This window comes from Mesocricetus auratus, unplaced genomic scaffold (genome assembly GCF_017639785.1).
Source record: "Mesocricetus auratus isolate SY011 unplaced genomic scaffold, BCM_Maur_2.0 Super-Scaffold_100010, whole genome shotgun sequence".
NCBI lineage: Eukaryota > Metazoa > Chordata > Mammalia > Rodentia > Cricetidae > Mesocricetus > Mesocricetus auratus.
Genome location: NW_024429194.1, coordinates 20,540,841 through 20,557,510, shown reverse-complemented (window position 1 = coordinate 20,557,510; position 16,670 = coordinate 20,540,841). Strand labels below are relative to the sequence as shown.

Sequence of the window (16,670 nt, the reverse complement as noted above, 5' to 3'; positions counted from 1 at the left end):
GCTTGGAGAGCTGTTGAGATACTGTAATAGCTTTCGGCCCAAATATTGAGACTGCTGAAACAGGGACGGCAGACATCTGTGCGTACTCCAGGCAGCTCCTTTTTTGGAATTGGAAAATTCCACTTACTCTTATTTTTACCCCTTAAAGCAGGACTGGACAGAGATGGGACCCTGGCCCAGCATGCGAGAGGAATAAACCGTGGCAGCCCCTCCCAGTGTGTGCTGAAACAGGAGGAACCCAGTTATCTGGCATGTGATGCCCCAGATTTGGAGCCGGTTCCTGCAGTGAAAGTCTCAGAATAGTCACCTTGAAATTGGCTGAGGTTGGGTGGCGAGAAACACCCCTAATCAGACCTTTAAAAGTGTGCTGTAATGCCAGAGAACATGGCTGCACCATCATCTCAGCTCCCAGCCTGAGAGGCAACTGTGTGGGGCTCTGAGTTTCAGGGTGGGCCTGCACACACAGATGGGGTGACGTAGGGTGCCAGAGAGGGTGGAGGTGGTGACTCCTTTTAAAATGCACGACCTTGGTACAATGTCATGTTAGGTGATCATAACCAATAGTCAGAGAAAGTCGGTAGTCATTCTTGGGACAGCTTCATAGGCCAGCCATGGTGCTAGCAAAGTGTGGTTGGACAAAGTAGACCTGTAAGAGAATAATTTGGAATTTAGATATCAGACAGACACTTTAAATCTATATAAAGTACTTGCATGTATGTTGGCAGCACATACACTAAAGTTGGCAAAGCTGAGAAGATTTGCATGACCCCTGGGCAAAGATAGCATTTAGATTCTATTAAAAACAAATTGATGTTAAAAGTGAAATTGGAATTTGGTAATATCCTGAAATTTTTGGAAGTGAACAATGAAACCAAAAATCCAAAGTATCCCAGGATCTACAATACTTCTAATTCTCAGAAAAACGTCAGATATTCAGATCAAGGGTGCTCTGCTGATGGAGCCTGGGCAAATAGTTCCCAACTCCAGCTGTTGTTATCTCTGGAACTCCGTTTGTAGCATTTCCCACTTGGGATTCAGCCTTAGAGCAGAGATGCCAGCCAGGCCCAAGCCTCTGGCTGATGACACTTCCCTCTTTAGGAAATGGTAGAGGACAGTGTCCTGTGTTGTTTTGGTAGTTTACTAGGCCTGGTTTCATTGGACGCAGGTGCGTCTGTTCAGCAGAGTCACCAAGTGGTGGGAGTGTCCCGTTTAATCATGGACTGCTTTCTCAGAGTCTTCATTCCCAGGTCCCTGGATGGATTACCTCATTGTTAAACTTCTGGGTTCGGGCCAGTTCCCTATAGTTGGCTTGTGTTTCCTGAGTTTGCTGAAATTCTGGAGCCTTCACACAAGTGTGCTCCCATGGGTGTTCTTGGGTGAGCATTGAAATAGGGATTTTGTGTGTCGTATCTTGGAAGTGGTGGGGTGTTTCTGAAAGTCCTTCACTTGGTCTCCTGACACCTGTGAAGCCAGCCTTCTGTAAAGCAGGGGGAGCCCTGGGAGGGTTCTGTGCATTTCAGCCATCTAGAGGCTTCTCTCATGGCAGGGTCCAAGGGAGCAGACAGGGCGCTGTGTGGGGTATCTGCTGGAGGGAGGGTCACTGGAGAGAGTCTGTGCTTATGTCTGGAGAGGTGGAGCCTCTCAGGTCCCATTCTTTGCCTCTTGCTGTGGAGACAATGTCCTAATGGGGACAGGAGCATGAGTCCAGACAGGGAAGCTTCACGTAGATCCAGCCCTGAAGTTTACCTCCATGGGCACGGGGCAGGGGCTGCTGGGATGACTGGGTGGCACTTCTGGGGTGAGGATAGGACATAGGCAAAGTCCCACGAGGCCAGCCCCACCCCTGGAGGGACCACTGTCCCAGCCAAACCCAGAAAGAAGCATCCTGTGTCCTACTTGGAGACACTTAGGTCACCCCACATGCACACCTCCTCTTGTGAGTACAACGCCTTAAGAGCGTGTCTCAGGCTTGCCCACTAGCTACCGTGACCCACAGAGATGGTTTCTCGGGCAATTGGGCTATACAGCACTCAGGTATCTTTAAAGCTAGACTCAGAGGATCGTGGGGAAGATTTTTAAATCTCCACACAAATTCTGCTTTCCCCAGGCCCTGGTGAGTGTGCCAAGCCTGATCTCTAGGTCCAGGGTAGGAAGGAAGAGGTTTTCCCAAGAATAGCAAGTTGCTTTGCAAACATCACTTTTTCCTTTGAAGTTTGACTTCATCTGTTTCATCAAGAAACATCAGATCCCCTATATCTTATTTCAAAAGTAAAATCAAGGAAGTAACACGGACAGCTACCTCAGTTTGTGTGCATTCTTCTCTGTGAGCAAGTTTTGACTGTTTGGTATGTCCTCTCAAGGCATGTGCGGACTGACCCCTGGCTGAAGTTGTGAATATTAGCAGTAGCCGTGCCAGCCAGTGGCGCCCACACCACTTTTGGTGACACTCTACTTTTTCCCACCGCTATGGCGTCCTTGCCATTTTCTTGCTGGGGTCACTCAGGTGGAGGGAGCCCCGGTTTAGACAGATTCGGCAATGGTGGTAGAGTGTGGGTACAGCTGAGCTTTCAGCCGTTGTACTTGGGGTGTCTGCTCTGTGTCAGCTATGACAGAAGTCCTTCTGAGAAGGGGATGCCGTCTCTCTTCTAGCTGAAGAATCTGATTTGGGTACCTGAAGTCGCAGAGTTCTCCTGTGACTTTGACATGCCCATGGAGCACGTTTGAAAGCTTGTTAGGGGGCAGCTGTTTTGTCCCTGCTTACACAGTACATCTCCACCTGACCCTTTGCTGGGATTCTGCTTTGCTTTTCAGGATGGGAGATCCCAGCGCGAGTGTGTGTCTGTGTGCTGCTGTGTTGGAAGGGTTCATTGTGTTCTGTCATTGAATGAGTTGGAAGTCAGCAAAGGCAAGCAGAATCCCTTGTTAAGTCAGTTGGGTTAGGTGCACACAAAAGGAGAGAGGGCTGGTGTGTGTGTGTGTGTGTGTGTGTGTGTGTGTGTGTGTGTGTGTGTATGTGTGTGTTCACAATTTGTATGCTTGTGTGGGAAGGACAGCCAGTCCCCCTTGGCCTCAGTAACTACTTATTTAATGAAGGTCTTGGATACTTTGACTTGGTGTGGAAATGTAATTATGCAGTTTTATGGGAGATGAAGTGACCCAGACCCGAGGTTAGGGCAGAAGTGGTTCTGGAAGGTTCTTGCAGATTTGCTTGGAGTTCAGTGGGTTCGTTGGGGTTCCTGTGAAGCATCTACATAGAGGACCAGGAGCCGATGCATACCCCACAGTAAGACAGAAGCCCTTGTGAGAGTGACCAGAGGGGACTCGGAGCAGTTTGTCTTGGGAGGTTCCATGTCTCCACTGTGCAGACCTCAGGGTCCCGTCCTGGGTGTGTTTGGGGCCACTTTCGGGCCTCCCTCTGCCAGTCTTTCTTCCCTTTGTCCCGACATCCCTGCAGGGCCCCAGGCGGCTTCTCGCTAACCCCGTGTGGTCTCTAACCTGCTTGTCAGTTGGCTGCACCGCTGTCTCGACTGTGCAGTTCCATTGGTAGCTTTGTCTAACGTGTGTAGTAGTCGGGCATCCTTCCCTAACTGTGACCTGTGACTCCGGAGACACCATCCTCATGTTGTTCTATGTTTTCCTCCCAAGCACTGGGTTTCCCTTGAGGAGAATGCAGGTTCTCAGGTGCTGCTAAGCATGAAAAAGCATTTCTGGGTTTTGAGAGCCCGCCCTCGCCCATTGACAGTGGGTGAGAATCTGTCCATTCATGCATTAAGTTCTGCATGAAAAGTCTGTGCTCCTCAGCCAGGGTTCCTGGCATTGCAACTGGAGGCCGAGCCTTCTAACCAGAAGGGAGCATGTGTTCTTAAACAAATGTTCAATCAGACTTCAGTTCTAAAAATGCAGCGCTTGTGGGAGACATCTAAAATCCACTCCGTTCTCCCAGCCAGCTAGCCCCCAGTGGCCACCTGGCCTAGAGTGTATTTTTCCGCAAGAGAAGCCCGTGTCTGTCTGCCCCCCGCCCTCTGATTCCTTCTGTAACCGTGTGTTTTGTGTGTGGCAGGTGGCAGGTTCAAGAAGGAGATTGTGGTTGACGGACAGAGTTATCTGCTGCTGATTAGGGATGAAGGGGGTCCCCCGGAGGCACAGGTGAGTACTGCATGCACATCCAATCCAGACTGTCTTTTGCTCTTTGATGAACTAGAAACGTCAAGTGTTAGAATAAGGGGATTTAGAAACTCATGATGTTTGAGTCTTCTTGGCCCATGTCAGTCCCCGCTGAACACTGGTTTGCAGTGTACTGTGATTCCCTTGGAAAATATCTAGGAAGATAAGACACGACTTTTGTCTGGCTTATTGTTTTCCTGACACCAAGATCTTCTAGTTCGTGAAAAGAGCTGAGACCTAAGGACAGCTCACACCCAGCTAGCGCAGACCTCATTTCTGTCTTGAACATCTGTCCTGGTAAAAGTTGGATTACACGCAGTGGTGACTGAGGCAGATGTTACTGAAGACCCGAGTACCCATTGGAAACGCTGTGAGTCGCTGCATTCCCAGCACTGTAACAGCAGCGCCTTGGACAGTGCTCCCAGTGAAGCGATGAAAAGCACTTAGAGGAGCAGTCAGAGATACTGAGATGGAATTATCTCCCTTTAATATGATTGATACAGTAGCTTCTTTTGCTGATGCTGTGATAAAATGCCCTGTGAAAAGCAACTTAAGAGAGAAAGGGTTAATTTTAGCTCACAGTTGAAGAGCAGTCAGTCCATCATGACCAGAAGTCCAGATGGCAGGAGGCTGAAGCAGCTGGTCACGCTCCATCCACCTTCGGGAAGCGGAGAGTGATGATGGGGGGGGGGGCGCTGCTCAGGCCCCTTTCTCCACTTGTCCAGTCCAGGATCTCAGCCAGGGAATGGTGCTGCCCACAGTGGGCGTGTCTTCACGCCTCAACTCAGACAAGGTAATCACCGACAGATACGGCCAGAGACCATCTCCCACATGATTCCAGATTCTGTCAAATTGACGTGAACCATCACATGTAGACTTGATTGTAAGAAAAAAAGAATCATGAAGGCACATTGAGAGGGGAAATGTTGGTTGCATAGCGGTTAGATGACATGCTCCCCCTACACTTACCACCTGCTGCTGGACCACAGCCCCCTTTGGCTTCTGACCAGTGCCACCCAAAGGCAAAATCTCTCCTCTTCCCTTGGCTTGGCATATGAGGAGTGTGTTCTGCTATAAGAAGGGTTCTCAATGTGGGTTCCCTGAGAAGGGACACACCTCTTGCTCCTAGTGTCGACTCTTCTTAGATGGAATTTAGCCCACACTTCTCCTGGTTAAAGGCTTCTTCTCCATGGAACATCATGGCAGAGCCATGGGTAGAGTTCTTTGCATTGTTATACATCCTTAAATAGACAACCTGAAGGCAGTGGCCTCATAAAAGAAATTGATAAGGTGGTTTTTTTATTGTTTTGTTTTTTAATTGTTACTACTATTAACTTAGGGTCATGCAGAAACTGCTATTCTATTGTCCTTTGCTGTTTCTTGCTTTCCAAAATTGCAATTTTCTGATGCAGAAGCCTTTAGAAAAGAGGAAAAATGATGAGGGGAGCAGAGAGAGAGAGAAAGAGGGAGAGCGTGCCAGCGTGAGTGCACAGAGGGAGAGGACTTGTTCTCCTCTGCATAGAGGTGCACTTGTTCCAGATTTCAAGTGAGGGGCTGCCATCTCCCCTGGGGCAGCTTAGCCCTCCTCCTGTGCTGCTGTTCAGGGCAAGGCCTTCCATTTTCCACTTCGGGAAGGAGACTGTGTCTTAGTTGCTTTTCCTGTTGTGATAAAATTCACTGACAATGTAACTTAGTAGAGCGAGGGTTTATCTAGACCAGGATTCCAGGGTGTAGTCCATTATTTCAGGCAAAGTCAGGGCAGCAGGGAACTTGAAAGAGGGAGTCACATGGCATCCACAGTCAAGGGCAGGAAGCAGGGAGCTGATGCACTCCGTTTTAAACGGTCTGGGACCTACACGTAGGGAGTGATTCTGCCCAGAGTGGGTATGGCTTCCATCTCAGTTGTGATCAACAGAGTCCCCATAGGTCAGAGGCCGGTGTCCTAGGAGATCATAGGTTTGTCAAGTGGGCTGTTGACATTACCATCACCGAGGTAAAGGCTCCCCTCCTGGCAGGGAGAAGAGAAAGGCACCCTGTCAGATGGACCCCAGGCTTCCTATGCGTCCACCGCCCTGCCCTGTACACGGGACTGGGATGTGTCTGCAGGTCTGCCTCAAGAAAGCTTTGCCCTGAGGTCATTTGAACTTGTGTATGCAGCATTCGACATGAGGGTTTAAGGCTTTTGTGTAAATATTCCACATTTAAATAAATATGGCTTGTTGTTTCTCTCTCTCTCTCTCTCTCTCACACACACACACACACACACACACACACACACACTTGTGCACAATGATGAATTGGGAGCCCTGCCTTGCCATAAGTACTTACCTAGGATAAGCTTCTTCTGGAGAAGGGGCTCTCTTGTCTGTTTACACGTGTAAAGAAGGGTGTTTAGTACCAGACTCAGACAGTATCTTGAAGCTGTCACGCCAGCTTCTGTGAGAGTGGGCGCTGGGCCCTGCAGGGAGCCCCACTCCTTGGGCTTCACCCTCCCTAGGGAGCTGACATAGGAGAACTGGGTATAGATGAACCTTACAGCTCCCCTCTTAACTTTGCTAAAAATAAATAGTAATTTCCCAGCAGGGAGCTGAATGAGTTTCGTGGCAGCTCAACCTCTGCTGTACCAGGAACTCACTGGAAAAGGCACGTCTGTCTCTGTGGTGGACAGTGTGGGCACCGGGACAGTTTTAAGCAGACTGTGCGACCACAGCCTCCAGTCCACTAAGTCTTTCTTAGGTTCTGAGGAGGCTGGGTGGAACTGCCCCACCCCCCATGCCGGTCCCCAGATGGGGAGCCTTCTGTCTGCAGGATCAGTCAGGACAGAGGGTGGACACTTGGGATCACAGTGACCACAGGGAGACAACAGGACTGGGGTCTCAGAAAGGGAAGGGCCCTGGGGGAAACATGGGGAGCAGGATGCTCCATTCCCATGTACATATGGAAGACTTCAGGGACCTAGCCACAGTGCATAGCAGCAGAGGTCAGGCAGCAGACACAGCCTAGGGGACCCCTGGCACTCACAGAGGTGTGGCCTCACTCCTCCTCCTGAGCCCCCCTCAGCTGCTCCCTCTCCATTCTTCTCTCTGCAGTTCGCCATGTGGGTGGATGCGGTCATCTTTGTCTTCAGCCTGGAGGATGAGATCAGTTTCCAGACTGTCTACCATTACTACAGCCGAATGGCCAACTACAGGAACACCAGCGAGATTCCACTGGTGCTGGTGGGGACCCAGGGTGAGTGCCAGTCCTGCACCGGTGATTTCGAAGGGGTTGGGAAATGGCCTTAAAGCTGGAACTGGTGACTGAGGCGTTTCCTGATTGGTTCAATGGAGAAGCCAGTCAACCTCAGACAGAAATCTGCCCAGTCCCACACAACAGCCCAGGGGCTTTAGGAAGACCTACTCTCCTGTGCTTTCTACATTATAATGCTTTAGTTGCCTTTTGCAGTAGACACCTTTTAATCTTGATTATTTTTATTAAATATCTGATATATTGTGACCTTCAGTACCCTTTTCAGTTAGTACTAGCGCTGACACACAGCTGAGCTTTGCCTCGCCCTTTCTGTTTCCCGTGTCCTCGTGGTCTCTCCTCTACCCAGTAGCTCATTCACAGTACGGGGAAGCTGGGGCTCTACTTTTGATGGTCTTCAGTGTCACTTGAAACATGGCTCCTTAATAAGGTGCTTGTCACACAGCTCTCACTCCTGGTCAAAGACTTGCTCTCATAAGCCGGCCACTGGAGTCCAGCCAAGATTGTAAGCAAAAGTGTAGTATCCTTTTTGGTTTTTCTTAATTTTTAACTGCTTTTGTTATTTCTCTTGTGTATAGTCTTCCTTGCCAGTCACCTGGGCCCTGCTGAGCTGCCTGAACCCCCAAATAACACACAGGATGCTATATTAATTATGAAGCTGTTGGCCTTACTTGTTTCTTACTGGCTAGCTCTGACTTAAGTATTTACCCCATAATTGTTAATCTGAGTATTTCTCTTACCGGAGCAAAGGGTCCGGACCTCTTACTCTGGCGATCTACATCATCACTCTCTGTGTCTCTTTCCCAGAATCTTTCTCCACTCCTAGTACCTACCTGTCTTGCTTCCCTATTGGCCAACAGTGCTTTATTCAACAACCAATAAGAGACAGATTTACAGAATGGCATATTCCATTACTCTTAGAACTGGTAAATCTGGTGTTTACCAGTTAAGTGCAGTCAAGACTCTGGGCAGAGTTTGAGAAGCAGTGTATTAATGGACAGACTGTATGTCCTCCGTTTGCTACTTGTTAAATAATAGCGTTATATTTTCATGGAGAACACTATTTCTGTTTTGGTGCATGCAGTGACTTGCTTCTGAAACCTGCAGCTCAACCCAACCTAAAAGCAAAAAGAAGACATCTTTGTTCCTTTAGCTCCCTCTGCTGGTCACCTGGAGGTAGTGCCTTGGTTCTTACTGTAGAGAAGTCAGCCCTTCTGTTTTCATGAGGCCCAGCCACAGAGGTTTAAAATGTGTGTGGTGGTGCACACCTGTAATCCTGGCACTAGGGAGGTTGAAAAAGACCAATAGCCATGAAAGGCTAGACAGGGCTACAGAATTAAACTGTCTCAAATTTGCAACCCCTGGTGTGGAGGCCCATGCCTCTAATAGAGGCACTGTGGTGGATCTCATAAGTTCAAGGTCTTTGTAGCAACTTCCAGGCCAGCTAGGGATACACAGTGAGACCCTATCTGAAGAGTGCGTTGGGGGTGGGGAAGAAAGTGATTTTTAAGAAGTCAACAACACTGAACTTGTGTTGTACACAGTGCACGAGACCATACATACATCTCAAGTAACCCAGAGAAGTATGCAGACAGATAATCCAGGTCCTATTCAAGAATCGTACCATCCCATGGAAGGGACTGGAACGTCTGTGCGTTTGTGTACCTAAGGAAGATGGCATTGTGCGGCATGGCTCAGGTTCCTGCTCTGGAGGTCTTCAAATGGCCAGTCATCTCCCAGGCAGGATTTCCCCACAGCTGGCTTGGAGCAGGAGAGAGGAATTCTGAATGAGTGCTTCTCCTTGGCTGGCCCAGCAATTCCCAGCAGCTGGTCTGGTGTCTTAAGGACCTTGTGGACCTGCATCTGAGACGACGCTTTCCCCAGTGGACTCTCATCTGCATCTGAGACGATGCTTTCCCCAGTGGACTCTCATCTGCATCTGAGACGACGCTTTCCCAGTGGACTCTCATCTGCATCTGAGACGATGCTTTCCCCAGTGGACTCTCATCTGCATCTGAGACGACGCTTTCCCCAGTGGACTCTCATCTGCATCTGAGACGATGCTTTCCCCAGTGGACTCTCAGTGACTCCTGCTCACAGCTGGGCTGGAAAGAACAGATCTGATTGCTGCATTTTCTCTGCACACTAGTGTTTGTTTCCGTTGGTGAAGAAGTGGAGTATGAGCCCAGGCATGGGAGGGTAGAGTGAGGAATGGGTTGAAGGCATGTAGTCATGTGTCAAGGGTCAGTCTGTGGACACAGGACCTGACCTTGATTGAGGGTTCTTTTTACCTCTGATATGTCAATGTGGGACCAGTTGTTCTCAGGCCCTGCTTAGACCTTGCTAGTGATGGGCTAAGAGACACAGGGCACCTATGCCAGGAAGCTTGACTGTGAGTGGCTTCCCTGTGATTTGCTGTCAGTACCCGTGTGCTGCGTGCACACAGGGCTCCCGAGACATCTGTGCCACCACTAGGGACATAGGCAGTGAGGCTGCTCAGGTGACATGAGAAGGTATCTGAGGTTTCTTTTCTGCTGGCTGGGGGATGGGGTTTTAGAGGCCAGAGGTTGTTAAGGTGTAAGAAAGGACTGAAGAGCAGTTCACCCTTAGGGGCACCTAGCCTGCAGGAGGCCAGTGCTGGGAGGCCTGCTGAGCTCACTGTACCTTCTAAGACAGGGATGGATGCTATGCCTGTTCACAGCAGGGACACATGGCGAGCGAGGGGTCCCTCCCCTCAGTGCTCATTAGGCCAGCTCTACCCCCAAAGACTTGCAAATGGAAGGAGAAGCAGGTTAGGAAAATTGCCAAGTTAAAGTGGGTGCGAGATGGGGCCAGGTAGAGCTGAGCCGAGCTGCAGGCCCAGAGGCACCTCTGTGACACACATCCATCTGTGGGTGCAGCCGCTGCAGGATTGTTGGGGTCCCAGGCTGGATAGAATGTGAATGAGGTGGGGCCCCCATGGCCTGTGCTTCCCAAATTAGACACAGGCTTTGAGAAATGGTGGTTTCTAATGGTTTTCCTTTCTGTTTCTTAAAGGAATGTTTAGACCTTTATAAGGGACCGCTTTCCCTCCTTGTAAGTTAAATGTTGGTACACTTACTTGTCCTGCAAGACCGATGAAGTATTCTCACGTGGACTGTATCTAAGGGATCTCTGTTGGGGACAGTATTGTCACATGGACACTGCATGTCCAAAATCACACATTGTTTTTGTTTTTTTGTTGTTTGGTTTTTTTTGTTATTATTGTTTTTTTTTTTTTTTTGAGACACAACAAGAAGTGAGCCTAAAGGATAGGTTTGTGGGTCTCTAGGCTGGTCTTGAATTCAATCCTCCCAAACGTCAGGACAAGTATGGGCCTTCTTGCTCCCACCATTCTATACCTAGCTTATTATTTTGGGGTGAACTATTTTCAGAATTTCAGTTTTTGGGAGAAATGTAATCTGCAGGGGCTGTAATGGGCTTTGAGTTGCAGGGAACCCCAGAACTGCAGAAAGCAACCGGCTGTGGGGCAGGTCTGAGCCACATGGGCTCTTGAATTGTGGGAAGCAGCCACTGACGAGCTCCCTGCCCTTGTCTGTCGCAGATGCCATAAGTTCCACTAACCCGAGGGTCATCGATGATGCCAGGGCACGGAAGCTCTCCAACGACCTGAAGCGCTGCACGTACTACGAGACATGCGCCACCTATGGGCTCAACGTGGAGCGGGTCTTCCAGGACGGTAAATGCCCAGCTTGTGACTGCAAGGACTCTGAGACATACAGAGTGACACACAGAGTCCCCCGCTCTGGACGAATCGTCATTCGCGGGTGGGGAGACAGAAGCCCACCATGCAGTGCGGAGGCACCGGTGTTGGGGCCTGGGGCAGTTCCTAGTTGCCCTTTCAGAGCATATGCGGGTGGGTCACACTGTGCAGTCTGCTCTGCACAGATGAGGAGCTCCTAAGGGCTCCGCAACCCCACCGTATGCAGAGTCATGGCTGTAACTGCTTGTTCTTACTCAGGCTCTGTCTTGAAGGTTAAGCATTTGACACTTGGCCCAGGGGAAATTAAACTGAAAGAGTAAACTTTGAACCTGGGAAAGTAAAGTTAAAACCGGGGACTAAGAGCACAGCCAGCCTGAGGAGCTGCCTTATCTTACTGGATTGTTACTGCCTGCCCACCTCTAGGAAAGTGGAATCCGGGGTGGGGCTAATGCTCCCGCAGGAGCTTCTGGCCCTACCACGGGGGGAAGGGGGGGCATATTCATGTCACTCATGGTGATGCCAACTGTAGGTTATGAAAAACCTGTCTGTAAAACAGGACAGAAGGAAAGGATGACCTCTAGCCTCAGGGACTAGAAGTTCTGGAGAAAAAGTGGGCTTAGAGTTGAGGTCTTAGGCGGGGACTCCAGGAAAGTTCCTAGCCCTGGCAGCTGTTGGCAGGAGTCAGTTTGAAGCCCTTTGGTCTAAATCTACATGTGGTAAGCCACTTCTGTCCCCTTGTTGGAGGTTGGCAGGGAGCAGACTGGGGTAGGCTTGGATCCTTACAGAAGCATAAATATCAAAAGCCCTGAAGAAAACTCGCTGCCCGTGGTATGGTCCGGGAGCTGGGGCCACGAGTTTAGTTTACCCAGCAGAATGCCTGTGTAACATGCTTGAAGGTCCTAAGATCAACCCCCAGCACTACATAAACTAGGTATGGCGGCATGTCATTGTAACTTCAGCACTTGGAGGTAGAGACAGGGGGACCAGGAATTTAGCTATATTTCAAGTTTGAGGCTAGCCTAGGCCACATGATACCCAGTCAGAAAGCAGAAACTATAATTTTGGGATATTTGACCAGATGACCTGGGATATCCCATGGACTCTCCAGCTGAGATTGTGGAGACCATCTCTTTCTATTGTAAAAGATTTGAGCAGCATGCCACATTTCCGTGTTTGTATTCTGCCCCCTCCTGCGGCAGCCAGGCTCTTCCAGAACTTTGCAGTCTCTGCCTCACAGACAGTGACCTCTTTTCTGGCACACGGTCCTGTTCCGTTCCTTCTGTCTCACTCTGCCTTTTGTCCTTCCTGGGGCCAGATCCACAGAAGCCGAAGATGCCCTGAGAACCAGCATGGCGCCTCTGGGCCCTGCCTTTCCTTCCCCATTCCCATGCATCCTGGGCCTCCTCAGGCACCTCTGTCTGCAGCACGTGCTTGCAGCCGCCCTGCTGTCCCCCTCATGGCATGAGCTGCACTGGGCTAGGCTGTTCCTCAGTAACCAGAGAGCTGGAAAGATGAAGCAAGTAAACACTTGTGGTCTTTCCAAGGCGTGAACTCTGACATGAGAGTTCACATTCACTGTCGGCGTGGCCCAGGCGCCTGTGTGAGCTGACCACGTTGACTGAAGGACTGGAAAGCCCTGACAGGGTCACAGGCAGACCTATCTGACTGCCTGCTTCTATAGATCAGAAGGTTCTGGACACCGTTGGTAGGGTCCTGACTCTCACTTGCCAGGGCTTCCTTTGCGGGCTGATACCTGTCATTCCTGGTGGCTGACAAGCATCTATCAGCGTGTCCTTATTCTGGGAAAGTGTGCGACAGTTCTCTAATTTAACTCCGCCATCCTAGCAAGGTTTCATTTATGCTTCAGTCACTGTTTGGGAAAGCGGTGCTTAGTCGTTCTGTTACCTCTGTCCCTGCCTGGTGACAGCTCACCTATATGAAAATACTGGTTGAGAGAGCTCACCTGCCTCTTCCTGGTTGTGGGGTACGTAGGAGGCCTCAGCTTACCTTACATCTATTGCTCGCGCAAACTTGAGATCCTGGTACACACAGGCTCCTATCACACATCTGCAGCCTCCCTGTCCTGGTTGCTGAGGCTCCCAGAGCAGGGCAGCTGTGTTGTGATGACACGGGTTGGAGCATCAGTGCAGGTTCTTGTCTGGGCCTGAGACAAAATCCGGCCATTTTGTTACACTGGTGCCATAGGCCTTTGTTAGCACTGTTTCAGAACTGTCACTCACGCTGCATAATCCTTTCTTGTAGTCAGCTGCATCCTCATTTGGGAGGCAGAGGGGTTATTACTTAGTTATTTCTGTTACTGTTGGTTTTCTCCTTTGTTTATGAAAAACTAAATGTTTTGGCAAAAGCATACATTCAAGTAATATTTTTCATCTTTGGAAGCAAGGCAGCCAGCCAGCCATAGATTATCTGGAAGTGTTTGAGACATTGAATATAATTGGAAAGGGGAACGAATGAGCCCGGCCCTGTTAACATACTCTCTTTGGTTCTGGTGAAGGAGGGCAGACCTGTTCCTCACACAAAGGCATCTGCTCCCAGTGTCACATGATGCCTCTGGCGTCCCACAAAGCTGGTACTTCTGGCACCTGCTTGCACTTTTCCATGTTACCCCTAGTTCTCCTGCCCCCCACGATGATCACTGATCCTTTAACAAGTGTTGAAACTTGTTAAAGACTCTTGGACTTGTCATAGCTGGACCTGCAGTCTCCTAAACAACAGTAAGGATTGACTTTGTGGTGGGGCAGGACGGGGTAGGTCTGATGTTCCAGTGACACTTGGTTAAAGGGGTCTCAGAACTGCGCAAGAGTGAGGCTCAATGCTGCTGTACACGGCTGGAGTGGGCAGAGAGCCAGAGAAAGCATGTTTCAGCTCTAGAGTTAGCCAGGCAGCCTGCTCAGATGCTTCCTAAGATGAGTGGTGGCCACCTGTTGTCACTGCCAACAGTTTCTCTGGCTGTTGTCATGGCACCTCATACAGTACAATCTGACAGAAATGAGAATCAGCAGGCTGTCTCCAGGCAGTCCCATGGGCTCAGGAGCCCTCCTCAGATGGAAAGGTCTCCTGCTCATGTCTGGTGGGAGAAAGCTTAATAGGTCAGGTGGCCCTCTCTTCTCTCTCTGCTGCAGCTTGTGCATATGTGATTTAATTAATTTTTAATGTTCTCTGTGTGGGTATTGTATGTCTGTGTGCCGTTTCCATGCCTGGTCTGCAGGGACCAAAGGAAGGTTTCAGATCCACTTGAACTATAGTTACAGATGGCTATGTGCTACCACATAGGTAACGAGGATTAAACATGGGTTCAGAGGCCAGTGTTCTTATCCACTGAGCCACCTCTCCAGCCCTTCCATACATACATGTTTTATAGTGACCGTTTTTATCAGACAGTAAATTCCCCAGCCTAGAGTAGCCTTATATCAGAGGGTTCAACCACAGACTGAATAATTAGTACCAACACTAAAACATTAGCTTTTGTGTATAAAACAGATATTCAGAGACTTCAAAAATGAAAAGGGGGAAAAAACCTTGAATAGTTTTGGGGGGGGATTATTCCAAAATCTCCACATCCATGGTGTGCTCTAATCAAGCTCATGCCCTTGGACGAGCCACACATTTGGTGGAGCTTCTGATGCACTCTGTAAATAGGCTTATGTTAAGATGAAATTAGTTCAAGTGACACTGAACTTTTCCAGGGTGAGTTGGGGTTTGTTTGAGATGATTATTCTTGAGCAGGCCAAGTTATTTCAGTCATGAATATGGCCATTTTTATCAGACCTGCCGTTTTTATCTCTGGTCCATTGGATTGTTCCGTGGGCTCAGAGAACCGCCTTTTAAAGAATTCACTCCTGCCAGGCGTTGGTGGCACATGTCTTTAATCCCAGCACTCAGGAGGCAGAGGCAGGAGGATTTGCCTGGTCTATAGAGCGAGTTTCAGGACAGCCTCCAAAAATAATACAGAGAAACCCTGTCTCGAAAAAACCAAAAAAAAAAGAATTCATTCCTTAGCTTATTAGCTGGTTTGTCTAAAGTCGGCCATGCAAATGGACATGTTTCGGTGGGTCTTGTTGTAATGATTGCTAATGTCTGTGGTCCAGACCACAGCTGCTGCCTTAATGATTTAGGTCAGGTCTGAAACCCCATGTTTCTTTTCTTCCTTTTGGAGATAGGGTCTCATGTAGTCAGGGCCGCCTTTGAGTGGACTGTGTAACTGAGGGTGAACTTTAACTCCTGTTCCCGCCACCTCTCAAATGCTGGAATTACAGGCGCGAGCCACTATGCCTCCTCTGTGTGATTCTGGGCATCAACCCAGATCTTACTGTGTAACCTCCTCTGGCTGTCACATGCTTGTGAGCCTCACATCTTGTCTTGGGTCTCTCTTGAGGAAAGGTATTTTCTGTCTGTCTTTGGATCTGAAGTGTCCCGGAGGTGGCCCTGTGTTAACACCTTGGCCTTCAGTTTTACTGCTGGGGAAATGGAACCTTTGGGGCTGGGGCCTGGTAAGAGGGCTTCAGGAAGGGAAGGTGAGGAGACAATGGTACCTTCTGCTTTCATTCCCGTTCTAGTCACGTGGCTCAGTACCTGCTCCCAGAGGTATGTGCCAGCCTCGTCTGAGGGTAGAGCAACAAGCCCAGTTAACCATGGGTACAGCTCTGAGACCGTGGGCCCACATCAACCTTTCCTCCTAGCAAGCTCACCATCCCCAGCATGTGCTGCAGTGGCACACAGTAGGAAGACAGAGAGTCCTGTTGCAGGCAAACAAAGACAAATGCACCTTTTTGTTTGATTGCATGGAGGGCTATATAGAAATGGAGGCCATGGTCTGTCCTGACAGTTTCATACACTTGTCTGGAATTCTTCATGCTGTGCCTCTTCTGGGAAAAGCTCTGTACACGGATGCTTGTATCTGCAGAAATGTCTGTGTCAACTCTCACGCTGCCAGAATTAGATCATTAAGCACACTATTAGCGACTGCTCTCTGTTTTGATTTTCATGTTAAGACTCATCCCAGGCTCATAGAATTAATTTTATCAATGACATAGAAAATGGTTATTTTAATCCAAGTCTGTGCCTTGGCATCAGTACCATGTTTTGCCCCAGGATTTTCCCCTAATGACTTTCGCCAGCTTGAATTAGCTTGATGTATCATTAATGCATACAAATGGCTTTTATTTTTGTTCATAATCTGTTCATAATGCTGTGGCGCTCTGCTCTTCCTAATGTTTTTAAAATGATTGAACAGTGATGTGCTTTTTGACCTATTTAGCCCTCCATGGAGGTGATGATCAAAAGAATAAGGAAATGTCACTTAACTAGGACAGTCAGGAGCCGTCACAATCTGTAGCTGATGCGTCCCACTCGTTTGAAGTCTTGTGATTGGTACAGTCTTCTTCCCTTGTGTTCTGAATGCTCTTCGTTCATTAAGGCACAGTCTACAAATGCTTGATGGGCAGCGCTCTGCTTGCCCAGTTCACAGAGGAGGAGTAACTGTGACCCTCATGCTGAC

The 16,670-nt window shown here is 49.1% G+C and overlaps 1 protein-coding gene across 10 annotated transcripts in view; it reads left to right on the top strand.

Annotated features, from left to right (window-relative positions):
* The window catches only part of Agap1 (ArfGAP with GTPase domain, ankyrin repeat and PH domain 1), a 452,310-nt gene that overhangs the window by 174,069 nt on the left and 261,571 nt on the right, over positions 1-16,670 (top strand). For all 10 annotated transcript variants that reach the window (XM_040753059.1, XM_040753060.1, XM_040753061.1 and 7 more), the window contains 3 exons: positions 4,061-4,146; positions 7,254-7,395; positions 10,994-11,128. In XM_040753059.1, coding sequence (XP_040608993.1) covers positions 4,061-4,146; positions 7,254-7,395; positions 10,994-11,128 — 363 coding nt within the window. The remainder of the gene's footprint in view (positions 1-4,060; positions 4,147-7,253; positions 7,396-10,993; positions 11,129-16,670) is intronic.